General features: G+C 46.0%; 1 protein-coding gene across 5 annotated transcripts; it reads right to left on the bottom strand.

Moving 5' to 3' along the window:
- Positions 1-805: 805 nt before the first annotated feature.
- Positions 806-9,437, bottom strand: LOC119324015. Of its 5 annotated transcripts, none has more exons than XR_005156715.1 (8): positions 9,325-9,437; positions 9,112-9,150; positions 8,671-8,744; positions 8,173-8,588; positions 7,825-8,082; positions 7,691-7,751; positions 2,734-2,904; positions 806-1,112 (listed from the first exon to the last, which is right to left on the bottom strand). XR_005156715.1 is itself a non-coding variant. In XM_037597734.1 (7 exons), exons 3-6 carry the CDS (start codon positions 8,677-8,679, stop codon positions 7,745-7,747), a joined length of 690 nt encoding a protein of 229 aa, XP_037453631.1. In that variant the 5' UTR covers positions 8,680-8,747; positions 9,112-9,150; positions 9,325-9,437; the 3' UTR covers positions 823-1,112; positions 7,691-7,744. The 5 variants fall into 5 exon arrangements, 2 of the variants coding, with proteins under 2 accessions (XP_037453631.1, XP_037453630.1); XR_005156714.1 differs by having other exon boundaries at positions 823-1,112; positions 2,734-2,895; XR_005156716.1 differs by having other exon boundaries at positions 823-1,112; positions 2,734-2,853.
- Between the last annotated feature and the right edge of the window lie 14,315 nt (positions 9,438-23,752).

Raw genomic sequence — 23,752 nt, 5'->3', positions numbered from 1 at the left:
TTAGAGCAGCGAATTCTTTGTGTATTCAGATGGGGACACCATGGCGCTTCGTCACGAGCAACTCCCGTGGCGCTCGAGCTCCTCGCGTATATATAGGTAAAATAAAATTTTGTTTCGGATGCGTTAACGATTGGTTTGCGCCGTCTATTTCCTAAGCGATGTACAATGGTTTTTTTTCTTAACAATGGTTGATAAGATAGTTTTTATCTTAAGTCTTGCATGTAATTTAGATATCTCTTGGCCTTATCTTCAATAAACAGCTACTCCTTAAAAACCTGATGAGACCTTGTGCTAAAAGATCATCTCTTCTCTTCTCTTAAATAAAAGAAGACAAACATTTTCCTATAATTTTTCCCTCCTCTACCTCATCATTTATCCTATTTGTCATTTCTAAAATAAAACCATTGTACATGCCCTGGCGAGTTGTGATGGGGCTACAGCCACTATACTAGTATTCTTTAGTATTGTCCTTTGTGTTGCCCTTGTATTATGACAAATCTGATCATATCTTTCTCTCGTCTTGCAACAGGACTGATTTTTATCACCGGAATTTTGCAGCTGGCAGCAAGATTATGTGCACGATTGAAGATAATCTCTTTTCCATCTAGTATGAGAAATGCCTGAATACTTTTTGTCTCCACAGAACCAAAAAAGACATGTGATGCAGTGTTTACCTTTTCATGTGCGAGCAATGTGCAGTGGAAACCTTGAGTAATTTAGTTATTTATATATCAGTAATTCTAATTGTAGGAGTTTCATACTTAGGCCTGTCGCAGCTCACAAATTTTGTTGTCATCCCAGCGAAGACAGAGAAGACAGTACTTGCTAATTAAAGTACTTTGAAGAACCAAATAACAGATTTCTAACAGCAACGTTCATAAGCGTTATAGAAGTCTTCCTAATAAAAGCATTAACCAAAATAATCTCTCACGCACACGCCACTTCCAAGCAAAATTGCACGCATAAGCTCATGTACACCAACAATTAAGCACTATACGAGTCTTTCTAACAAAAGCATTAACTAAAACTAATGCCAAATAAGCTCTCTGCAAAGCTAGGCATTATCTATTAATCTTAGCAGAAAGGAGCCGCATCAGCAGTCACCGGTATCACTGCAAGGTGAAAAGTACAAAAAAGTTAGTATAATACTCCAGAAGTAGTATATGGGTTCTGCAAATAAAACTAATGACACATTTTTCTCTATGGACAATGATTATTTGCTTCTAGAGAAGAAAACATAGGCAATGTAATCAAACATGCTAAAAAGGGACGCAGCTTCAGTGACTTCATGAAGCTAAGTCTCACCTTGACTTACCCCTTTATCATCATCCATTAAAAATCCGAAGTACCAGATTGACCCATATGAAATAAAAACTTAAAGTGTTCAGAAAAAATAAAAAAAATCAAATAAATCTCAAATGTTTCATTTTATAATCTGGGAAAGTTTCAACCCACTTGGATGTATGGTTTGTGATTAAATAGCCTTTTGAGCTCAAATAAATAAAAAAATGTTAACTCATAAACGATACATCCACATGGATTGAAACTTTCACATAATACAATACGAAACATTTATGATTTATTGGAATTTTTCAATTTTTCTGAACACTTTAAAATTTCCAGTTCAGAATATGGGTCAATCTGGTATGTCGGATCTTTAATGGATGGCTGATAAAGGGGGGTAAGTCATGGTGAGACTTGGCTTCATGAAGTCACTGAAGCTGCGTCCGCTAAAAAGATATGCACCATAGAGTGATGCGTTGTTCAGAGAAGAAGACAAAAAATGCACATAATCAGTTTCAAGCTCTTTGTGTCGTGGTTTGTTTACAAGAAAAGGCACCAGCATCTATGTTTTCATGATTCAGTAAGCATGTACAAAAGATCCAGCAAATTAAATAAAGCAGCAGCAGTTAACATCAAGAAATAGTGGTGTCAAGAGCTACAACTTATATGAAAAGCAATTGGTTTATAACAAGACAAATTATATGTGTATACTGACCACTAAGTGAGTAAGTGGGATTGCAGCAACCAACACTGGAACAATTAAACATGAGGACATATACAATCCAACTCTAGAAGTATAATGCTCTAGCTATTCAAAGGGAAGTTAAGAAACGTCCGCCCACCCTGTTCTTACCATGCTGTCATGTATAAGGTTCTTGCTGCTATTGTGTAACCTTTAGGCTTTGCAAAGTCTATGTATGTTAGATTGAAAAACATGTCCACAAATTCTTTAGAGTGGGTTGAGCATGATCTACACTAAAATTCACTGGTACTGTTTTATTTGCATTGAAGCGAGGTTGTGAAACATGCTATATCCTGGAGAGAAGATAAAGTGACTCCCTGGTACCAAGGACGAGTGTACACCCCTTTACTGCTAATGGATAAAATTACACATCCTGCTTTTTCCATCTGAGCGCAAGGTTTGCGAGTCGACAAGTCGTTCCGAGGTTGAGACTCATAGACTAAGCATAACTAATCGACACTAGTCGACACTAAAGTTGTGACTCATAGACTAGTCGACACTGACGGGAACACTAGGTAAGAGGAACATTTGGTAACTCTAGCCCAAACGGTTTGCCATGTGCCAAGTCTACCTCGCTCTCACCCGGCTGCTCTAGAGGAAGAAATTCAGTTGCACAAGGTAGAATTCAACAGGCTTATGGCTGATCGTCATGCTGCACAAAGCTGAAGAACGGATGGATTTACCAAGGAAAGGAGCAAATCGGTCACCTGAACATGATCATCGTAGAGATTAATGACAAGAAAGAAGCTTATATCAGCGCGCATGTTGACAAGAGAAGCTTGAAGCTGAAGTTGGATCAAATGAGCCTTTGAGGGTTGTGCATCTTCCTGGTGAAATCGAGAAGCTCCTTGCTGTTAGAAAAGAACTCTCTGCAAAGGCTGAGTCATCATGCAGGAGCTTAGTAGGGAGAGATCAAACAAACAACATGAACTTACTCACGCAAGGTTCATAACCCGACACAGAGTCTCTTTTGCTGGACCTGACTCTTAGGTATCACAGTAAATCGTTTGGGGACTGGAAACTTTGAATATCATTGGTTTATATAACTGTATTATTTGCAAAGAATGCATGAGAATTGTAGCATGCAGAAGGGGAATTTCGCACAGGTGTATTACTGGGATCGACTACAGTGTTTGTAAATTCAGTTATCCTTTCTACATGTATTTCCTTTTTTCTTTTTTTTACTGACATATTTTGTATGGATTTGAAGTTGTACATGCACAATATGGTAAGGTTGGCAGCAAATTCAGATTTACAAATCTGGTACCTCACAAGACAAGACTTTGCATGGGTTTCTATGAAACAGGTCACGAGGCAATCAATTCTTTTGTGTTGTTACCACTAATGGACATGCTCACAGCTCTTGGCCTAATAAAATATCGATGCGTCTAATATTGGTAGGTAAGTCGGCAGATGACAACACACATGTCAATGGATAAGCAATCGGCGTTGATAATCAATCCAGGTTTGCAAGCTCATCTGATACTAATTAGTGTCTCAGTATTTAATGGTTGGAAAACCTTTTTCTTTTGTAATATCCATAGTATGAGACCAAATTTAACTCCGCCTATGTCTTCTAGGCATAGCCGGTCCCAAGCCCGGGTAAAGGAGGAGGGTTGTGATAGGCTTGGCGAGCCAACGTAAAAACTAGCCAGTCCCATAGGTATGAAACCCATTTGAGCGAGAATAGTACTAGGATGGGTGACCTCCTAGGAAGTCCTCGTGAAAGGGTTTCATATCTAAGGGTTGTGATAGGCTTGGCGAGCCAACGTAAAAACTAGCCAGTCTTTTGGGTATGAAACCCATTTGGGCGAGAGTAGTACTAGGATGGGTGACCTCCTGGGAAGTCCTCGTGAAAGGGTTTCATATCTAGCCTACCCCAACTTGTTTGGGATAAAAGGCTTCGTAAGTAAGTAAGTATAGTATGAGACCAAATTTATTGTTTTAGTTCAGTATACTATTCTTTGTTCTTCTATAAATGGAACTTGTCATTGTCTTGTGTTTTGCTTGATGATGTTTCAGTTCAAGATGGCACATGGTAATCTATCTAAGAAAAGTGACACACTATTATTTAAGGACTCAAAGGTATGCAACTGAATTCATTGATAGATTTAGCTGCCATCCTATCTTTTGTTTGTTTGGGTTACCTGCAAAAGAGATGCTTTACAACAACAACAACAACAACAACAAAGCCTTTAGTCCCAAACAAGTTGGGGTAGGCTAGAGGTGAAACCCATAAGATCTCGCAACCAACTCATGGCTCTGGCACATGGATAGCAAGCTTCCACGCACCCCTGTCCATAGCTAGCTCTTTGTCGATACTCCAATCCTTCAGGTCTCTCTTAACGGACTCCTCCCATGTCAAAATCGGTCGACCCCGCCCTCTCTTGACATTCTCCGCACGCTTTAGCCGTCCGCTATGCACTGGAGCTTCTGGAGGCCTGCGCTGAATATGCCCAAACCATCTCAAACGATGTTGGACAAGCTTCTCCTCAATTGGTGCTACCCCAACTCTATCTCGTATATCATCATTCCGGACTCGATCCTTCCTCGTGTGGCCACACATCCATCTCAACATACGCATCTCCGCCACACCTAACTGTTGAACATGTCGCCTTTTAATCGGCCAACACTCCGCGCCATACAACATTGCGGGTCGAACCGCCGTCCTGTAGAACTTGCCTTTTAGCTTTTGTGGCACTCTCTTGTCACAGAGAATGCCAGAAGCTTGGCGCCACTTCATCCATCCGGCTTTGATTCGATGGTTCACATCTTCATCAATACCCCCATCCTCCTGCAACATTGACCCCAAATACCGAAAGGTGTCCTTCCGAGGTACCACCTGGCCATCAAGGCTAACCTCCTCCTCCTCACAGCTAGTAGTACTGAAACCGCACATCATGTACTCGGTTTTAGTTCTACTAAGCCTAAACCCTTTCGATTCCAAGGTTTGTCTCCATAACTCTAACTTCCTATTTACCCCCGTCCGACTATCATCAACTAGCACCACATCATCCGCAAAGAGCATACACCATGGGATATCTCCTTGTATACCCCTTGTGACCTCATCCATCACCAATGCAAAAAGATAAGGGCTCAAAGCTGACCCCTGATGCAGTCCTATCTTAATCGGGAAGTCATCGGTGTCGACATCACTTGTTCGAACACTTGTCACAACATTATTGTACATGTCCTTGATGAGGGTAATGTACTTTGTTGGGACTTTGTGTTTCTCCAAGGCCCACCACATGACATTCCGCGGTATCTTATCATAGGCCTTCTCCAAGTCAATGAACACCATATGCAAGTCCTTCTTATGCTCCCTATATCTCTCCATAAGTTGTCGTACCAAGAAAATGGCTTCCATGGTCGACCTCCCAGGCATGAAACCAAACTGATTTTTGGTCACGCTTGTCATTCTTCTTAAGCTGTGCTCAATGACTCTCTCCCATAGCTTCATTGTATGGCTCATCAGCTTAATTCCACGGTAATTAGTACAACTCTGAACATCCCCCTTGTTCTTGAAGATTGGTACTAATATACTCCGTCTCCATTCTTCTGGCATCTTGTTTGCCCGAAAAATGAGGTTGAAAAGCTTGGTTAGCCATACTATCGCTATGTCCCCGAGACCTTTCCACACCTCAATGGGGATACAATCAGGGCCCATCGCCTTGCCTCCTTTCATCCTTTTTAAAGCCTCCTTCACCTTAGACTCCTGGATGCGCCGCACAAAACGCATGCTGGTCTCATCAAAGGAGTCATTCAGTTCAATGGTAGAACTCTCATTCTCCCCATTGAACAGCTTGTCGAAGTACTCCCGCCATCTATGATTACACGGCCCAAAATTTTGCTGGCATAGAGGCATGGTAGAAGCTAGCTTCTCATAAAAAAAATTCAGTTTCATTTATAATTTTAGATGCGTTGTGTTTTTTAGGAGCATCCGGGATATTTTTCTCCCGTTGCAACGCACGGGCATACTTGCTAGTTAGCATATCATGTAGATAAAATTAAACTACCAATGTGGAAGCAAGTAGCATGTATCATGCTTGCAAATCGTAGCCCTCGATACTCTTAGCCGTGGGTCTAGGTTGTGCAGAGCCTCCAATTCCAGCACCAGGTGTCCATCAAGGGACTTGATCATATGAACCGGCCATTCATGGTTGCTGTACCCCGTTGAGCCAGCACGGTAGAGAGGAGACTGCCATGGACTGCGGTGGGTGCGGTGGTAACCAGGTGTGGGGTCCAAAGATGGAAGGGATGGCCAGCAGTGGGAGGGGCTGAGCAGTTGGCGGCCAGACAAGCTGAGTCGGCAGGCATGGGAACTCCAGAGGTGTCGGTGCAGTTGTTCTTTTGGACCCCGCCATCTCGCAGCGGGCGGCGGCGGCAGGCTTGGCATCTAGGTTTGGGAGGTGACAATTTGGAGACAATTTTGGTGCCTTGGAAACCAATTTGGCGCAGGAGGGTACCTCTCGCACGGGCTGAAAGCGGGCTCTATTTTCTCGTACCATGCGCTGTAGCCAGGCGACAGATTAAGCGCCCACTTCGCTCTCTCTCCTCATTTCTCTCTCTTCCACTTAGGATTTTGATGACCTGGCACATGCTATAGCCTGCTGATTAGGCCTTATTAGACTTGCTCTAATGAGACATCATGCCATGCCACAAAGTGACTAGCAATGGCATGACATGCTACAAAAGACCCAATTAATGGATTGCTCCATCTTATGTGGCATTTAGGCATTCTTTTAGTCAAACTCAAAGCATGCCACAAAGCGACTAGGCATCATATGATGCTACAAAAGATCCAGGTCATGGATCACATGCCATAAAGAGACTCGGCATCTCATGTGGACATTATCGGAATGCCCCCAAGTTATTATAAATCTCTTGGAAATCCTTACTGCCTACACACTGAACACAAGGCTTTAATCCTCAAATTATGTTTTTGATGATGAAGTACTCCAATATTGTGGAAGGCCTATAAATCATGTATGAAATAAATATGAGAATTTTGGAAATATAAAAGAGTATTTTCAGAAACCTCTATGCTAAATTGTCCCACTTGGAGATGCTAACCACCGGCAATTATAATGGCTAATTTTATGGTCGCTTTGGAAAGCTTTGTGCCTAGGAATTAAGACTGTTTCCAAGACAGCATGGAAATCACTTCTCCCTCTTAATTGCAAACTAATGTGAGAGGTGGGTCACCACCCATAGTCTTCATTGCATAGTAGTAATAGGTGTCTCATTCAAAGATTACATTTTGAGATTGCCTCCCAGCAAGCACCCCAAATAACAACTAGCACTACTTGACATGTCACAATAGACAAACCACAAATATTTGGGAACATAACTTAAATGTAGGACATAAATATGAAATTTTCTTTCACAACATCATCATCATCAAGGTCAACTTTAGAGTCCAATGCCAACTTGAAACCAATAATCCTAGTGAGAGGTCATCATAACATAGCCGTCTTTTTTTCTTGCATTCAAACAGTAATAAAAAATAAATTTAACAATCCAAGTGAACTGGTAGTGATCTACATCCAATTTAGATTACTTCACTCTAGATTCAGTTCAATTGGATTATATAGAAAGTAGAGAGAATGGAAATAGATGCTTAGTTGAACAACTGTTTATAATAGTACAAAACAACCAACTAACCTATTATAAGATTATCCTTATCCATAACTTGGAGTTACACAGCTTGCCCTTCCATCATACCCTAGAATGAACAATGATTAATTGAAATTACCAACAAAAACATTGTTCAAAGTATCCAATTGAGTATCGTGTACCTCATACATTCCGGCACACCAAATCTTACGGCACGGCGTACAAACACCACATCGTTTAGTGTGTTGTCCCTACTCACTGTGGCAAAGGAGTGTACTAATCCCACAAAAAGTCCATGCATATCAAATACTGGAGCACCATCGATTTTGTCGAAACCAAGGGCAGGGAGAACAGGGAAGCCCATGGTGAAAAAGTCTTCACTAAGAGCAACAGAAGGTGGCCTACCCCCACCGAATGCACAAGCATCATTCTGTGGGATACTTCACAATATTCCAAAGAATATAATTAGTAACAAAGCTAGTAAAAGGAGATGCAGTACCACACACACATGTTCAAGAAAACACACGTACATTACTGTTGTACTGTAAGTATTCCACTCGTCGGCTTTGTCTTTGCATATTAGGATAAGCTCAGAGTTTCTAACAACATCACCAAATGCAACCGCAGGAACGTGCTCTTGGACTGATACCTTTAAAATAAGGTAATCCAAATGGTTTGAATGGAAAGTAGCAGGACCCTTGTGTCCATGATTATAGAATCGTACACCAAAAGAAGCCTTCTTTTTAAGTTTTGTAGAAACGAGCAATTTTTTCGAGACACAGACAAAAACCTCCCCTCTCCCTGCTGGTGCAAAGACAACAAAGCCCACCCTGTATCTGTATTCTGGTGCTCCAGGTGTCCCGCTAGGTGTGATGGACACAACTTGAGCGAGAGAAGCACTGAAACCAGCAACAGCAGTGTCTAACTCCGCCCTTTTATCAATAACCTAAAAATTAAATACTCGTTTATGGTTAGCTTAGTATGCAAATAAATAGATGAATCACAATAGTGAAAACGCACATACTAACCGGAGCCATTAAGAAAGGAGGGCTGCGAAAGAGGGGCCGTGAGGAGAGCGGGCTGCCACTGGATCAGTCAAAATCTGCTACAAGACCATAACAGCAGCAAAAATCTAGTCAGGCATTATCATAAGAGGAAAAAAATGGTTGCTACTTGCTACATTACCATAACAGCAGGAAAAATGTGATACATGATCATACAGACAACAGCAAAAATGTGGCAGCTACATTACCATAACAGCAGCAAAAATGTGATACATGATCATACAAACAGCAGTATACTTTGCAAGTTCATACATGCATTACAACTTCATAAAAGCATAACTGAATGTCCCCATCACAACAGCCATCATGAATGAAAAAGTTCATATAAATAATGAAAGTTTCTTTTAGTTAGAATTTAATATCTACAGCACATCACATAGTCAGATGTAAAGAAAAACCACATACCCTCAACCCACTGGATGGTCAAGCACAGATAGAATCAATCTGCAAAACAGAGAAATTGGTTATATTCACTGTAAAATGGAGTTAGGATAGATGGTATTAGGGTTAGGGTTCAAGTGGGGGCTAGGGGGAGGCGGTGAGGAGAGGGGTGAGGGCGGTGGGCGGACGGAGATAGGAGGAGAAGGCAGGAAGGCAGCGGGAGATGGGGTGACCAACCTGCGGCGCCGCCGTCGAGGCCGCGCCTTCTTCACTCGTCTCTTCGCGAACTCCCGCGTGGTGGCGCTGTGTTTTCTGTTCCAGGGGGGAAACGAATCGGTAAGGGCATCCAATGCCACGCGCAACGCCCACCGTCCAGGGATCGGCAGTTCGGCCCTGAATTCCGGGCGTCCCTGGCGGAATGGACAAATCTGACCTTCACTCGGCAAATTTGACAATTTTGACCTCGGAACGAAATCAATTCACAGAGTAGGCGCCACACCCCTGTGTAGCGTCTCTGATCTTTTTGTGTAGCGCCCGCCACGTAGGCGCCACACCCCTACTGTGCAGCGCCTACCTCTGGGGCGTTGCACACCTGTCCATCGTGCCAGCCCTTGGGCCCGCACCTAGCAGTGCAGCGCCTCAGAGCTAGGCGCCACACATTTAAAGTGCAGCGCCTGGCGCTCGGGCGCTGCACTGTGGATTATCCAGCCACTCGACTGGCCCCCCTCCCCCTGCCCCACTCCCCCCACCCCACACACCCGAGCTTTGCCCCCTCTCCCACTCTCTCCCCCTCTCAAATTCTTTCTCAAATCTTGCAAATTTGGCACTTTTTTCCGTGAATTTCAAAGTCAAACCCTCCCTCAAGGTAATCTTCTCTGATCCCCTTGTTTTGATCCAAGTAATGTTATCATTTTGCTCATTTGTTGCTAGTTTGGGGAAACCCTAGTTTTGTTTGGATCTAGAGATTTGCGTGAAGATGTGAGATGTTTGTTTGCCAATTTCCTATGATTAGGCTTTGTTAGTATGTTAGGGTTATTCTGATGGGTGTTCTTATGTTGATGCTAGGGTTAGGTTTAGGGCTAGGGTTATGGTTAGGGTTAGGGTTAGGGTTGTTGTTTGATATATATTTTAGGGTTTGTATTCTTTGTTAATCCTTGGATTAGTACTCATGGAAACAATGTTACGTTGTGTTGTTTGAATGCTTATAGGGATGGGAAGAACATGTGTGTTTGTTCATCAGGGGACAAAGACGCGTTCTTGAAAGGCAATACTGCACCGGACCCGCATGAGCTTGACATGGTGTTTGATAGTAGTCCTAGTTATGCGGAGCTGTTGCAACAAATGAGGAAAGATTTGAATTGCATGGACCCTAGTGATATCGTTGAGTTGAAGGGAAGGCATAATGTAGGTTTTGGAATGCACATCCGTTGGAAGACAATGCGTGTCAACTCGGAGCAACGTTGGGTTGCATACAAGGAAACGGTGGCCGAATGACTAGACAAGGCTCTTGAGTTATTTGCAACGAAGAAGGTTAATTCAAGGTTGCATTTGGACTTGAACCGGAACCCCTCCCCTTTGGTTGCTAGTAGCCACCCACCCTTGAAGCGAGATGAAATTGTTGAACCTCTTTTGACCCAAGAAGTGAGGCCAACATTGAGCCCGTTTACAAGCAACCAAGATGAAGCTTTGCAAGAGGAGAATGATGAGTATGCGGATGATGACAATGAAGTTGATCTCCATGACAACAATGTGGGTGATCTCGGCAAATATCATTTACAAGAGATAATGGACCATTCCATCCCTTTTTCCCGTGCATACGCATCGGACTCGGATGACGATGGTCCCGACGAACAAGTTGATGCAGAGGGGTTCACGGTGAAGGAGGCCGAAGCTTTCGAGAAGGTATTCGGTCGGGATCATCGGACTACATAGTTCAAGGATGTTAGTCTTGCGGATGAAGCCGTGGTAGGTGGTGGCCAATGTATATCTATTGGGGTTAGGGCAAGCTCTCACCGTGATTTGGGAGATGACAAGAACCGGATTGCAAAATGGTCTAAATTCGAAACCTTCTTGGAATTGAAGATGTGGCTCGATGAAAGGATCGATATGGTTGACTAGAGGGGGGGTGAATAGGCAACTAACAATTTTAAGCTTTTCTTTACCAAATTAAACTTTGCAACAAAATAGGTTGTCTAGATGTGCAACTAAGTGAGCAACCTATATGATGCAATAACAACTAGCACATATGCAAGCAAAGGATGTAACACAAGAAAGCTTGCAAAAGTAAAGGCACGAAATAACCAAGAGTAGAACCGGTGGAGACGAGGATGTGTTACCGGAGTTCCTTCCTTTTAAGGGGAAGTACGTCTCCGTTAGAGCGGTGTGGAGGCACAATGCTCCCCAAGAAGCCACTAGGGCCACCGTATTCTCCTCACGCCCTCACACAATGCGAGATACCGTGATTCCACTATTGGTGCCCTTGAAGGCGGCGACCGAACCTTTACAAACAAGGTTGGGGCAATCTCCACAATAATCGGAGGCTCCCAACAACACCACGAAGCTTCACCACAATGGAGTATGGCTTCGAGGTGACCTCAACCGTCTAGGGTGCTCAACCACCCAAGAGTAACAAGATCCGCTAGGGATAAGTGGGGGGAATCAAATATCCTGTGGTGGAAGTGTAGATCGGGCCCTTGTCACCCAATCCCGAGCAAATCAACAAGTTTGATTGGCTAGGGAGAGAGATCGGGCGAAAATGGAGCTTGGAGCAACAATGGAGCTTTTTGGTGGAAGAGGTGGTCAACTAGAGGTAGAAGACACCCCTTATATAGTCGTGGGAAATATCCAACCGTTATCCACATGTTCAGCCCGCGACACGCGGTACTACCACTCTAGGGGCGCGGTACTACCGCGAGGCTGCGCGGTACTACCGTGGCCGACCCCGGTACTTCCACGACAGCAGCACATGCCAGAACTTGCCTGACTAGGGAGCAGTACTACCGCTCGCGCGGTACTACCGCTCCCCCTTGTGGTACTACCGCCAGGCAGGAAAGTCACGGCCTGGGAAGGGCGCGGATGAAATAAATTACATCCGTGCCTACTTCCGCTGAAACTGAGGTGGTACAAAAATCCGACGCGGTACTACCGCTCGCGAGGCGCGGTACTACCGTTGCGGGCGCGGATGTAAAAAACTACATCCGCGCCTACTACCGTGACACTGCGGTACTATGTAGGAGGGCCACGGTACTACGACTCCTAGGGAGCGATACTACCGTGGGCCCCTGCGGTACTACCGCGCTGGACGAGCGGTACTACCGTGGGGGGCGTGGATGTAAAAAATTACATCCGCCCCTACACCGCACCGGAGCGGCACAAGGCCTGGGAGCCGCGGTACTACCGCTCTAGAGGAGCGGTACTACCGTGACACACAGCGGTACTACCGCTTGTACTTGCGGTACTACCGCAAGTACAGCAGTAGTCGTCAGATTTCCGCACAACCAAGATAGCGAAGGGAAGCTCCAAAATGCAGGGAAAGGAGGGACAAGTGTACGTGTTGATTCCACCCAAACCTTTCCGACGCGGACCCCCTCTTAATAGTACGGCTCTCCTACGACTCAAATCCACCAAAGAGAAACGTAGAACAACGTCGACTTCAATAGTCTCCGAGGGGCATCGAATCGTCTCGTGCCTAGTGATGAAGTATCTGAGAAACTCAAGGCAGATGATTAGTCTGCAAAAGCATTGTCATCAATCACCAAAACATCTAAGGGATAAATATGCCCTTACAATCTCCCCCTTTTTGGTGGATTGATGACAACACGGGATTTGCACAAAGATAAGATATTTTTAGAGCAAGGGCAAACCCCACCTCTCTAAAATATAGACGGGCTCCCCCTAGATGTGTGCACTTTAGATGAATGCTTTGGACTGCATAGCACACAGACTAGGATCAACACTCCCCCTATATTTTAGAGACCAAGGCACGATAATTAACCTAGCATAGCATAATGATAGCACAATATAACACAAGCTCGCTAGGATAGATAGAGTGCATATGTCTTACACCATACGAAGTAAATCAATCGAGGTTCGAATGAGAAAGCAGCAAATAGTTCAACCGAGAGAGCAGCAAACACACGACACACACGACTCGCAAACTCGCAAATCCCTACACTCTCTCCCCCTTTGGCATCGAGACGCCAAAAAAGCAGAGAGGACACCTACACACACAAGAGGTGGCTCAAGCAGGGAACTCGTCCCAACCCTCTCCGTCAGACTCCTCTGCAGCTGGAATGGTCTCCTCGACATTCTCCTCAGAATCAGTCCACCTGTAGCCTTGCTTCTCCATCCACTCAGCCTCAGGAGTGATGCGCTCCTCAGACCCGCCAGACACTTCCTCACCATAGAGCTGCAAGATCTTGTTGTGCCGGCGACGACTCTCCTTGGACTCCACGTGAGTCCTGTACTGCCCCTTGGCTTGCATGCAGAAGAGAGTCTTCATCTTGTCCTTCAGTTTCTTGGCCCATGATGGCATAGTGGCACTCTGGGAAGGCCTAGCAGCACGGCCCTCAGCAACATCCTCGGCGCCAGCATCCTCCTCATCAATAGCAGCCCTAGCAGCAGTCGCCTCGGCACGAGTAGCGGTGTTGGCCCAGTTGGATTTGATACACAGACAGATGGGCTCATGGTGAATCCAGTCTGGAGCAAGAAACTCCTCACCAGGGAACATCTTCTCCCAAGTCTTCGAGATCAGCAGAAACAGATAGGGCCCATAGATAGGCACCTTGTGGTTGAACACTGCAAACTGAAGCTCACACCACATGATGTGTGAGACATCAAGTGGCTGAGTCTGAGACGAGCGAGCCTCCTCGCAAATAAGCATCATGTCCACCATATAGGCATGAACCTTGTCTTTGTCACCGATGCGAGGGAACAAGGAGTTGCGGAAGATACGATACATGATATCCAGAAAGGAGTTGAGCACCAACGTTGTCTTGCCATTGGCGAGCGCCTTCTCAACCATGAACGGAGTAAGCTTGTCCTTGTTGGCAGACTCCGCATTGCCATGAGGGCGAACACCCACTGGAGTGTTGAGCCCATCATCAGGAACATGGAGCAGATCCATAAACTCCTTCAAGGTAGCAGACAGTTGACGGCCATTGGTCATCCAGGTCATCCTCCTCTCTTCATTAGGGTGAAAATAAACTGAGGCAAAGAACTGACAGATAAGCTCAGGGTCATAGTCAAGGTGAAAGGATATCACATGCTCAATGCCAAACTGCTCCACCAAGTCCAGAGCCTCGCCAAAGTAGTCACGGAACTTGTCCTCCCTCATGTGATGCATATCAATCCACTTCACCTCCACGTAGGTATTCTGCTTGTTCTTGATGACATCCAGATAGATGTTGGTCTGTGCCTTGTTCCAGAACAGCTCACAGCCTTTGACAGTGGAACGCGGGTTCACATAAGGGTGAAGCTGCCTGAGACGGACATACTCAGTTGGGGCTATCTCATCCATGCCCTTAGCAGGCTCCGTGTGCTTGCTAGCTAAGGTCTTGACATTGCGCTTGGAGACAGACGAGCCCTTTGGAACTTCACCTGGGTTGCGCAGACGCTTGGAGCCAGTGTCACGACTGGGATTGGACCGGCGAGAGCCACCACCTGAGACACACACGCAAAATACCAAAGACGCGAAGAAGATCAATGCAAAGGCCACGATAAAGCACAAGAAACACATAGAAGGCATACGAGAAAGTTGGCATGCGATAGATGTGAGCCACAGTAGAACTGCCACTGTCTGCGGTACTAAAATGTTAGTACCGCTCCAAACGCAGTAGTACCGTGCGAGGTCACGGTAGTACCGTGGCTGGAGCGGAAGTAAACTTTTAGTACCGCACAGAGCGCAGTAGTACCGCTCCCGAAGGGCGGTAGTACCGTGCGAGCGGTAGTACCGCGCCGGACGGGCGGTAGTACCACGTCGCGTCAGATCCAACTGGCGGTTTGAATCTGAAAAGAACCGCGAAACAACGGCGGTGCTACGGTGATCAGATCTAGCGCAAGACAACAATACAAGTATAATTCCTATGCAATACCACGCTCCTTCATCCTATTCTTGCAGAGATTAAGCCTATGAATCTCAAGAACACACAAGCCTCCCCCAAAACCTAGAAACACCAAACACAATCAACACGGGGAGGGAGTTGGGGAAAAACCTTGGTCCATAGCAAGAGCACGTGGTGGGGAACAATCCCACCGGTCGAAATCACGGGAGGGCAGCCGGTGGAGGAGATCCGGCGACGAACGCCGGCTCCGTTCTTGAGCGAGGGAGAGAAGGAGACGACGTGGGAAAGGACTGCGAATGGGTATGGGGAGTTAGAACTCCCCTGCCCGTCCTTATCCCCACGCCCGGCGCGGTAGTACCGCGTATCATCGCGGTAGTACCGCTCGGGCGGAAGTATCGCGCCGAGGCGGTAGTACCGCTCAACTAGGCGGCAGTAAAAAATTACTGCCGCGTGGTGACGGTAGTACCATGCTCCCGCAAGCGGTAGTACCGTGGCTGGCTGCGGTAGTACCGTAGCTGGCCGCGGTAGTACCGTGAACTCAAGTCACCGCAAGTTTCAACACGAGAGGAAAAAGCCTTTGCACGGAAACTGTTCACACATAAGAAACCACAAGAACACGCGCAAACCAGAGGCAGAAAGACAACAAGAAACCACCAAGCGACAAAGCCTCTCGAGGAGAGAGGGCGGTAGCCGAAGCCACCTATGTTTGAGTTGGATGGTATGGCACCGCGAAGAATTATCCTTGGGCCCATGACCAAAACTCGTCTTTGAAGCACAAGTACCATAAAAATGGCTAATGTGAAAGAGGTGATCGATTTATGCATAATGGGGGGAGGGAGAGTTCATTGAGAGAACAACACTCCCCCTATGTCCATGCCTACACCTAAACTAGACAACAAGTTGAGTGTGGTGGGGGCACGGGTTCAAGTCACATTGCTCAAATCAATGATATTTAGCTCATGCCTTAACTCGCGAAATCTTGCTTCATCCAAGGGCTTCGTGAAAATATCTGCAAGGTTATCATGAGTGTTGACATACTTGAGCTCGATCTCCCCTCGCCTAATGTGATCCCGGATGAAGTGATACCGAATCTCAATGTGCTTCGTCTTGAAGTGTTGCACCGGATTGAGAGAAATCTTGATGGCACTTTCATTATCACACCAAAGAGGCACTTTGTCACAAATGACACCGTACTCCTTTAAAGTTTGCCTCATCCATAGGAGTTGAGCACAACAACTACCGACCGCCACATACTCCGCTTCGGTGGATGAGAGAGACACACAACTTTGCTTCTTGGAAGACCAACTTACCAAAGAGCAACCAAGAAATTGGCACCCTCCGGAAGTGGACTTCCTATCCACTTTGTCTCCCGCCCAATCGGAATCCGTGAAACCTTCAAGCTTGAAGTTTGCTCCTCTTGGGTACCATAAGCCAAAGTTTGGGGTATGATCCAAATATCGAAAGATTCGCTTGACCGCCACATAGTGACTTTCCTTTGGTGCGGCTTGAAAACATGCACACATCCCCACACTCAACATGATATCCGGTCTAGATGCACAAAGGTAAAGCAAGGAGCCAATCATGGAGCGATATACCTTTTGATCCACCGCTTTACCATTGGGATCAATGTCAAGTTGGCACTTGGTAGGCATTGGTGTAGTAGCCGGCTTGACATCACTTAGCTTGAATCTTTTAAGCATGTCTTGAGTGTATTTGGCTTGGTTGATGAAGGTTCCTTCTCTTCTATGTTTGATGTCAAAACAAAGGAAGAACTTCAACTCTCCCATCGAAGACATCTTGAACTTGGAGGTCATGAGAGCGGCAAATTCCTCATTGAAAGCTTTGTTAGGAGAACCAAAGATGATATCATCAACATATAGTTGGCATACAAACAACTCCCTGTTGACCTTCTTAGTAAAAAGAGTGGGGTCGATTTGTCCTACTTCAAATCCACGATCTTGTAGCAACTCGGTAAGGTGATCATGCCACGCACGTGGGGCTTGTTTAAGGCCATAGAGTGCCTTATCGAGTTGATACACATGATCCGGGAAGTAGGGGTCCTCGAACCCGGGGGGTTGCTTGACATAGACCAACTCATTAATAGGACCATTAAGAAAAGCACTTTTCACATCCATTTGTTGCAACTTAAAGTTGTGATGGGAAGCATAAGCAATCAACAAATGAATGGATTCAAGACGAGCAACGGGAGCAAAGGTTTCACCGTAGTCGATACCCTCGACTTGGGAGTAGCCTTGTGCTACCAATCTCGCCTTGTTGCGAATGATGTTCCCATGAGCATCTTGCTTGTTCTTGAAGATCCACTTGGTTCCAATGACGTTGTGGTTCCCAGATGGTCTTGGCACCAATCTCCACACCTTGTTGTACTTGAAGTTGTTGAGTTCTTCATGCATGGCATTGAGCCAATCCGAGTCTTCGAGCACCTCATAGACCTTTTGGGGTTCAACACAAGAGACAAACGTGTGATGTTCACAATAGTTTGCTAATTGTCTACGAGTGCTTACCCCCTTTCTTAGGCTTCCAACCATGTTTTCCATGAGATAGCCTTGAGTGGTGAGCTTGGAAGCAATCTTCGCGGCACGACGCTCCAATTCCTCCTCGGGTGTGGAAGGAGGAGGGTTAACTTGATCATCTTGAGCGTCGTCTTGAGCTTGTTCTTGATCTTGAGCTTGCTCATAATCTTGAACTTGCTTGAGGGGGAGAACTTGACCTTGGGCATCATTTAGAGGTTCACCACCATCTTGAGGTTGATCTTGCCCTTGGTCTTGTTCATGAGAATGAGGGTCTTCACTTTGTTCTTCGGAAGCGTGTGGGTCTTGGGGAGGTGATGGCTCCACTTGAGTGGAGCATTGTCCTTCTCCTTCGGCCATAAGGGGTTCCTCAATGGGTAGGATTTGACTAATACCCATTCTTCTTATGGCTTGTGGAGGAATTTCATCACCTACATCAGAAGTACCACTTTGCTCCACTTGGGAGCCGTTATTTTCGTCAAACTCCACGTTACACGTCTCCTCAATGAGTCCGGTGGACTTGTTGAGGACACGGTAAGCATGAGAGTTTGTAGCATAACCAACAAATATGCCCTCATGAGCTCTAGCCTCAAATTTAGACAAACGAACACCTTTCTTGAGAATGAAACACTTACAACCGAACACCCAGAAGTACTTGAGGTTGGGCTTGTTGCCGGTGAGTATCTCATAAGGAGTCTTGTTCAAGCCTTTGCGAAGATAGAGCCGATTGGATGCATGACATGCGGTGTTGATGGCTTCGGCCCAAAAGTTGTATGGAGACTTGAACTCCGCCATCATGGTCCTAGCCGCATCCATCAACGTCCGGTTCTTCCTCTCCGCAACACCATTTTGTTGAGGGGTGTATGGAGCAGCATATTGGTGCTTGATCCCCTCATCACTAAGAAACTCATCCAATGTGTAGTTCTTGAACTCGGTGCCGTTGTCACTTCTTATTGTCAAGATCTTTGCATCGTGTTGACGTTGAGCTTCATTTGCAAAGTTAATGACGGTTTGTTGAGTCTCACTCTTCCTCTTGAAGAAGTATACCCAAGTGTATCTTGAATAGTCATCCACAATCACCAAGCAATACTTTCTTCCTCCGAGACTAGCAAAAGATGGAGGCCCGAAGAGATCCATGTGAAGGAGCTCCAAGGGTCTCTTCGAGTAGATGATGGTTGATGGAGGGTGAGCCTTTTCATGAAGCTTTCCTTCGATACAAGCACTGCAAGCACGATCTTTGGCAAAACTAACATTTGTTAGTCCACGGACATGGTCCCCCTTGAGAAGACTTTGCAAATATCTCATATTGACGTGGGCTAAACGGCGATGCCAAAGCCATCCCACGTCAACTTTAGCCATTAGGCATGTCGCGGTCTTAGTGGGTCACTCTTAAAAGTTAATCACATAGAGACTGTTCTCGACATGCCCAACAAATGCTACTTTAAGAGTCTTGCTCCAGAAGAGGGCCACGGTATCAATGTCAAAGAATGTAGCAAAGCCCATGAGTGCAAGTTGACGAATGGAAAGCAAATTGTATGCAAGGGACTCAACAAGCATGACTTTCTCGATCGTTAGATCATGAGAAATGACAACCTTGCCGAGACCCAATACCTTAGAATGTGATGCATCACCCCATTCGACATTGGTGGGCATAGATGGAATCTCTTGCACGTCCACCACCAAGTCCTTGCTCCCGGTCATATGATTTGTTGCTCCACTATCGAACAACCATGATCCCCCACCGGAAGCAAACACCTACACGAGATCAATGCTTGGTTTTAGGTACCCATTTAGTAATGGGTCCTTTGATGTTAGTAACAAGGGTCTTGGGAACCCAAATAGACCATTCAATATACTCATAAGGAGAACCAACAAATTTAGCATAAACATGTCCATCACTAGCACGGCACAGCACATATGACGGGTTAAAGTTGCCGGCTTTGTTTGAGGAAATGCTTTTGCCCTTTTGGACATCAACTCCCTTCACTTTTTCCTTATTCTCCTTAGGAGCACCCTCTCCCTCTTTCAAAAACGTTTGTTTGAGAGGAGGAGGACGTTTGGTCTTGTTGTTCTTCTTCTTCTTGCTCTTGGACTTGGGTGCAAACCCAATTCCTTATTTGGCCACAACTTCCTTTTGATTGCTCAAAAGGCCGTTGAGGTTCTTCTCACCTTGAATGCAAGTCACAAGGCCTTTCTCAAGTTGATCCTTCAACTTGGCATTCTCCTCCACAAGATGCACATGCTCACAACACGGGTTAGTAGCACATGCATTATCAATTAATACCATATGAGGAAAGGTGGCCTTTTCCTTGATTAGCTTAACTTGGAGTTGAGCATGAGACACTTTGAGGTTAGCATGAGTACCCTTCAAGACCTTGTGGGCCTTGTCAAGTATCTCAAACTCCTCTTTGAGTCTAGCATGATCAACCCCAAGTTTAGCCTTCTCGGAGGTTAGCACACGAGACACGACAAGAGCATGATCAAGATCTTTCTTTAACTTAGCATGGTCATCATTGTGTGACTCCTCAAGAGTCATATGATGCACACACTCTTCCTCAAGAGCATTAGAGAGATCCGATATCTCATCGGCATAGTCACAACTATGACCTTCCATCTTGGAGATGGTTTCTTCATGAGCCTCGATCATGTCATTGGCCTCACCAAGTTGTTCCAAGAGAGCAACAAAGTGCTTCTTGGACTTACCCTTGAGCTTACTCATAAAGGACTCAAATTCATTCACTTCCTCATTAGACTCAACATGTTCATCAATGCAATCCTCCAAAGAGGGATTAGTAATGATGGTGGTTGTGATGTTGGGGGTTACCTTGTTTGAAGCTTTAGCCATGAGGCATTTGGCGGTGATGTTTTCGTTGGGTGATTCGAAGAGAGACACCCGGGGAGTAGTAGCAATGGCAACGGATGCCATGGCCATTGCTTCTTCATTTTCATCATCATCGTCATCCTCTTGGTATTCTTCTTGAACCACCAACCCACGAGTGGGAGTCTTCTTGGCGAAGTTGTTCTTGTTGGGGAAGGACTTAGCTTTGTCCTTTCAGATGAACTTGCCACCGTTGTCTTCCCGCTTCTCGTAAGGACAATCCACAATGAAATGGCTCACATTGCCACAGTTGAAGCAAGTTCTAACTTGTTGCTTGCCCTTGACGCCACTTGAGTTGTTCTTGTTGAAGTTGGGTCTTGAACTCTTCTTGCTCCAAAATTGTCTTGAAGCAAGGGCCATGTGCTCATGGTAATCAAATTTGGTGTCTTCGGGGTTGCTTTCCTCATATTCCACTTCTTCCTCTTCTTCCATAATAACCTTGGCCTTCAAAGCAAGGTTAGGCTTCTTTGCCCTTTGAGAACGGAGCACCGCATTGTCGGTGGTCTTGTCCAAGATGCTCATTGCAACGAACTCATCCAACACTTCACTTGAGGTCATGGAGTGGAAGTCCGGTCATTGACGAATGACGGAGGACATGGCCTTGTTGTAGGGCATCATGGCCTTGAGGAACTTTCGCTTGATCCAATTGTCATCCGTGTCCTTGCTTCCATGATCTCGGAGTGCGACCGCGAGTTTGGTCACTCTTCGAAAGAGCTCACGAGGTTCTTCATCTTCTTTCATTGCAAACTCATCCACTTCATCTTGCACCACTTCATAGTTGGAGCGTTGAATGCTAGCACTTCCTCGATAGAGACCCTCGACACATTTCCATGCTTCTTTAGCCATGACATGCGGTCGAGGTGAGGAAGATCTTCGGGAAGGATAGCATCTTGGATGATGAAGAGAGCACTCTCATTGAATTGATTGTCCACGGCTTCTCGAGGGGTGAAGTTGCTTGGGTCATGAGGATAAAAACCTTCTTCAATGATTCTCCAAAGGTTCGTGTTCACATGTTTTAAATGACGCTTAAAGCGATAGACCCAAGAATCAAAATCTTCATGTTTCTCATATTTAGGAGGAGGACCGGCATGATTCAAATGAGTGGGGGGGATTGGCCCTCCATAAGTTGGAGGTTCCACATGGGCAAAGATGCCGGTACCATTTCTACCACTAATAGAAGGACTCTTTTCAATGTTAGCTTCCCCCTTGTCGGAGGTAGCATCCGTCACCTTGTTGATGGGATCACCCACTTTCATCGGCGAGGTAGATTGTTTAAGTCCTTCTAGGAATTCCTTAAACATGTCCTTGACCTCGGTCATCATGGAGGTTTTCAATGTTTCCAAATCCACATTGAATTCCTCACATGAGATCGAGTTACCCACATCTCCCGTAGATGAGATCAGATTCGCACCGGAGTGCTCTCCCACCTCATCTACGACATCAACCATACTCTTCGGACGATAAAGCCCTTAAAAAGAGACGAGGCTCTGATACCAATTGAAAGGATCGATATGGTTGACTAGAGGGGGGGGTGAATAGGCAACTAACAATTTTAAGCTTTTCTTTACCAAATTAAACTTTGCAACAAAATAGGTTGTCTAGATGTGCAACTAAGTGAGCAACCTATATGATGCAATAACAACTAGCACATATGCAAGCAAAGGATGTAACACAAGAAAGCTTGCAAAAGTAAAGGCACGAAATAACCAAGAGTGGAACCGGTGGAGACGAGGATGTGTTACCGGAGTTCCTTCCTTTTAAGGGGAAGTACGTCTCCGTTAGAGCGGTGTGGAGGCACAATGCTCCCCAAGAAGCCACTAGGGCCACTGTATTCTCCTCACGCCCTCACACAATGTGAGATGCCGTGATTCCACTATTGGTGCCCTTGAAGGCGGCGACCGAACCTTTACAAACAAGGTTGGGGCAATCTCCACAACAATCGGAGGCTCCCAACAACACCACGAAGCTTCACCACAATGGAGTATGGCTTCGAGGTGACCTCAACCATCTAGGGTGCTCAACCACCCAAGAGTAACAAGATCCGCTAGGGATAAGTGGGGGGAATCAAATATCCTATGGTGGAAGTGTAGATCGGGCCCTTGTCACCCAATCCCGAGCAAATCAACAAGTTTGATTGGCTAGGGAGAGAGATCGGGCGAAAATGGAGCTTGGAGCAACAATGGAGCTTTTTGGTGGAAGAGGTGGTCAATTAGAGGTAGAAGACACCCCTTATATAGTCATGGGAAATATCCAACCGTTATTCACATGTTCAGCCCGCGACACGCGGTACTACCGCTCTAGGGGCGCGGTACTACCGCGAGGCTGCGCGGTACTACCGTGGCCGACCACGGTACTTCCGCGACAGCAGCACAGACCGGAACTTGCCTGACTAGGGAGCAGTACTACGGCTCACGTGGTACTACTGCTCCCCCTTGCGGTACTACCGCCAGGCAGGAAAGTCACGGCCTGGGAAGGGCGCGGATGAAATAAATTACATCCGTGCCTACTTCCGCTGAAACTGAGGTGGTACAAAAATCCAACGCGGTACTACCGCTCGCGAGGCGCGATACTACCGTTGCGGGCGCGGATGTAAAAAATTACATCCACGCCTACTACCATGACACTGCGGTACTAGGTAGGAGGGCCACGGTACGATGACTCCTAGGGAGCGGTACTACCGTGGGCCCCCGCGGTACTATCGCGGTGGATGAGCGGTACTACCGTGGGGGGCGCGGATGTAAAAAATTACATCCGCCCCTACTACCGCACCGGAGCGGCACAAGGCCTGGGAGCCGCGGTACTACCGCTCCAGAGGAGCGGTACTACCGTGACACACAGCGGTACTACCGCTTGTACTTGCGGTACTACCGCAAGTACAGCAGTAGTCGTCAGATTTCCGCACAACCAAGATAACGAAGGGGAGCTCCAAAATGCAGGGAAAGGAGGGACAAGTGTACGTGTTGATTCCACCCAAACCTTTCCGACACGGACCCCCTCTTAATAGTACGGCTCTCCTACGACTCAAATCCACCAAAGAGAAACGTAGAACAACGCCGACTTCAATAGTCTCTGAGGGACATCGAATCGTCTCGTGCCTAGTGATGAAGTATCTGAGAAACTCAAGGCACAAGATTAGTCCGCAAAAGCATTGTCATCAATCACCAAAACATCTAAGGGATAAATATGCCCTTACACTC

The sequence above is a fragment of the Triticum dicoccoides genome, chromosome 6B, assembly GCF_002162155.2.
Source record: "Triticum dicoccoides isolate Atlit2015 ecotype Zavitan chromosome 6B, WEW_v2.0, whole genome shotgun sequence".
Classification (NCBI taxonomy): Eukaryota; Viridiplantae; Streptophyta; class Magnoliopsida; order Poales; family Poaceae; genus Triticum; species Triticum dicoccoides.
Note: the sequence above shows the minus strand (reverse complement) of the source record. Positions and strands in the feature narration are given on the sequence as shown.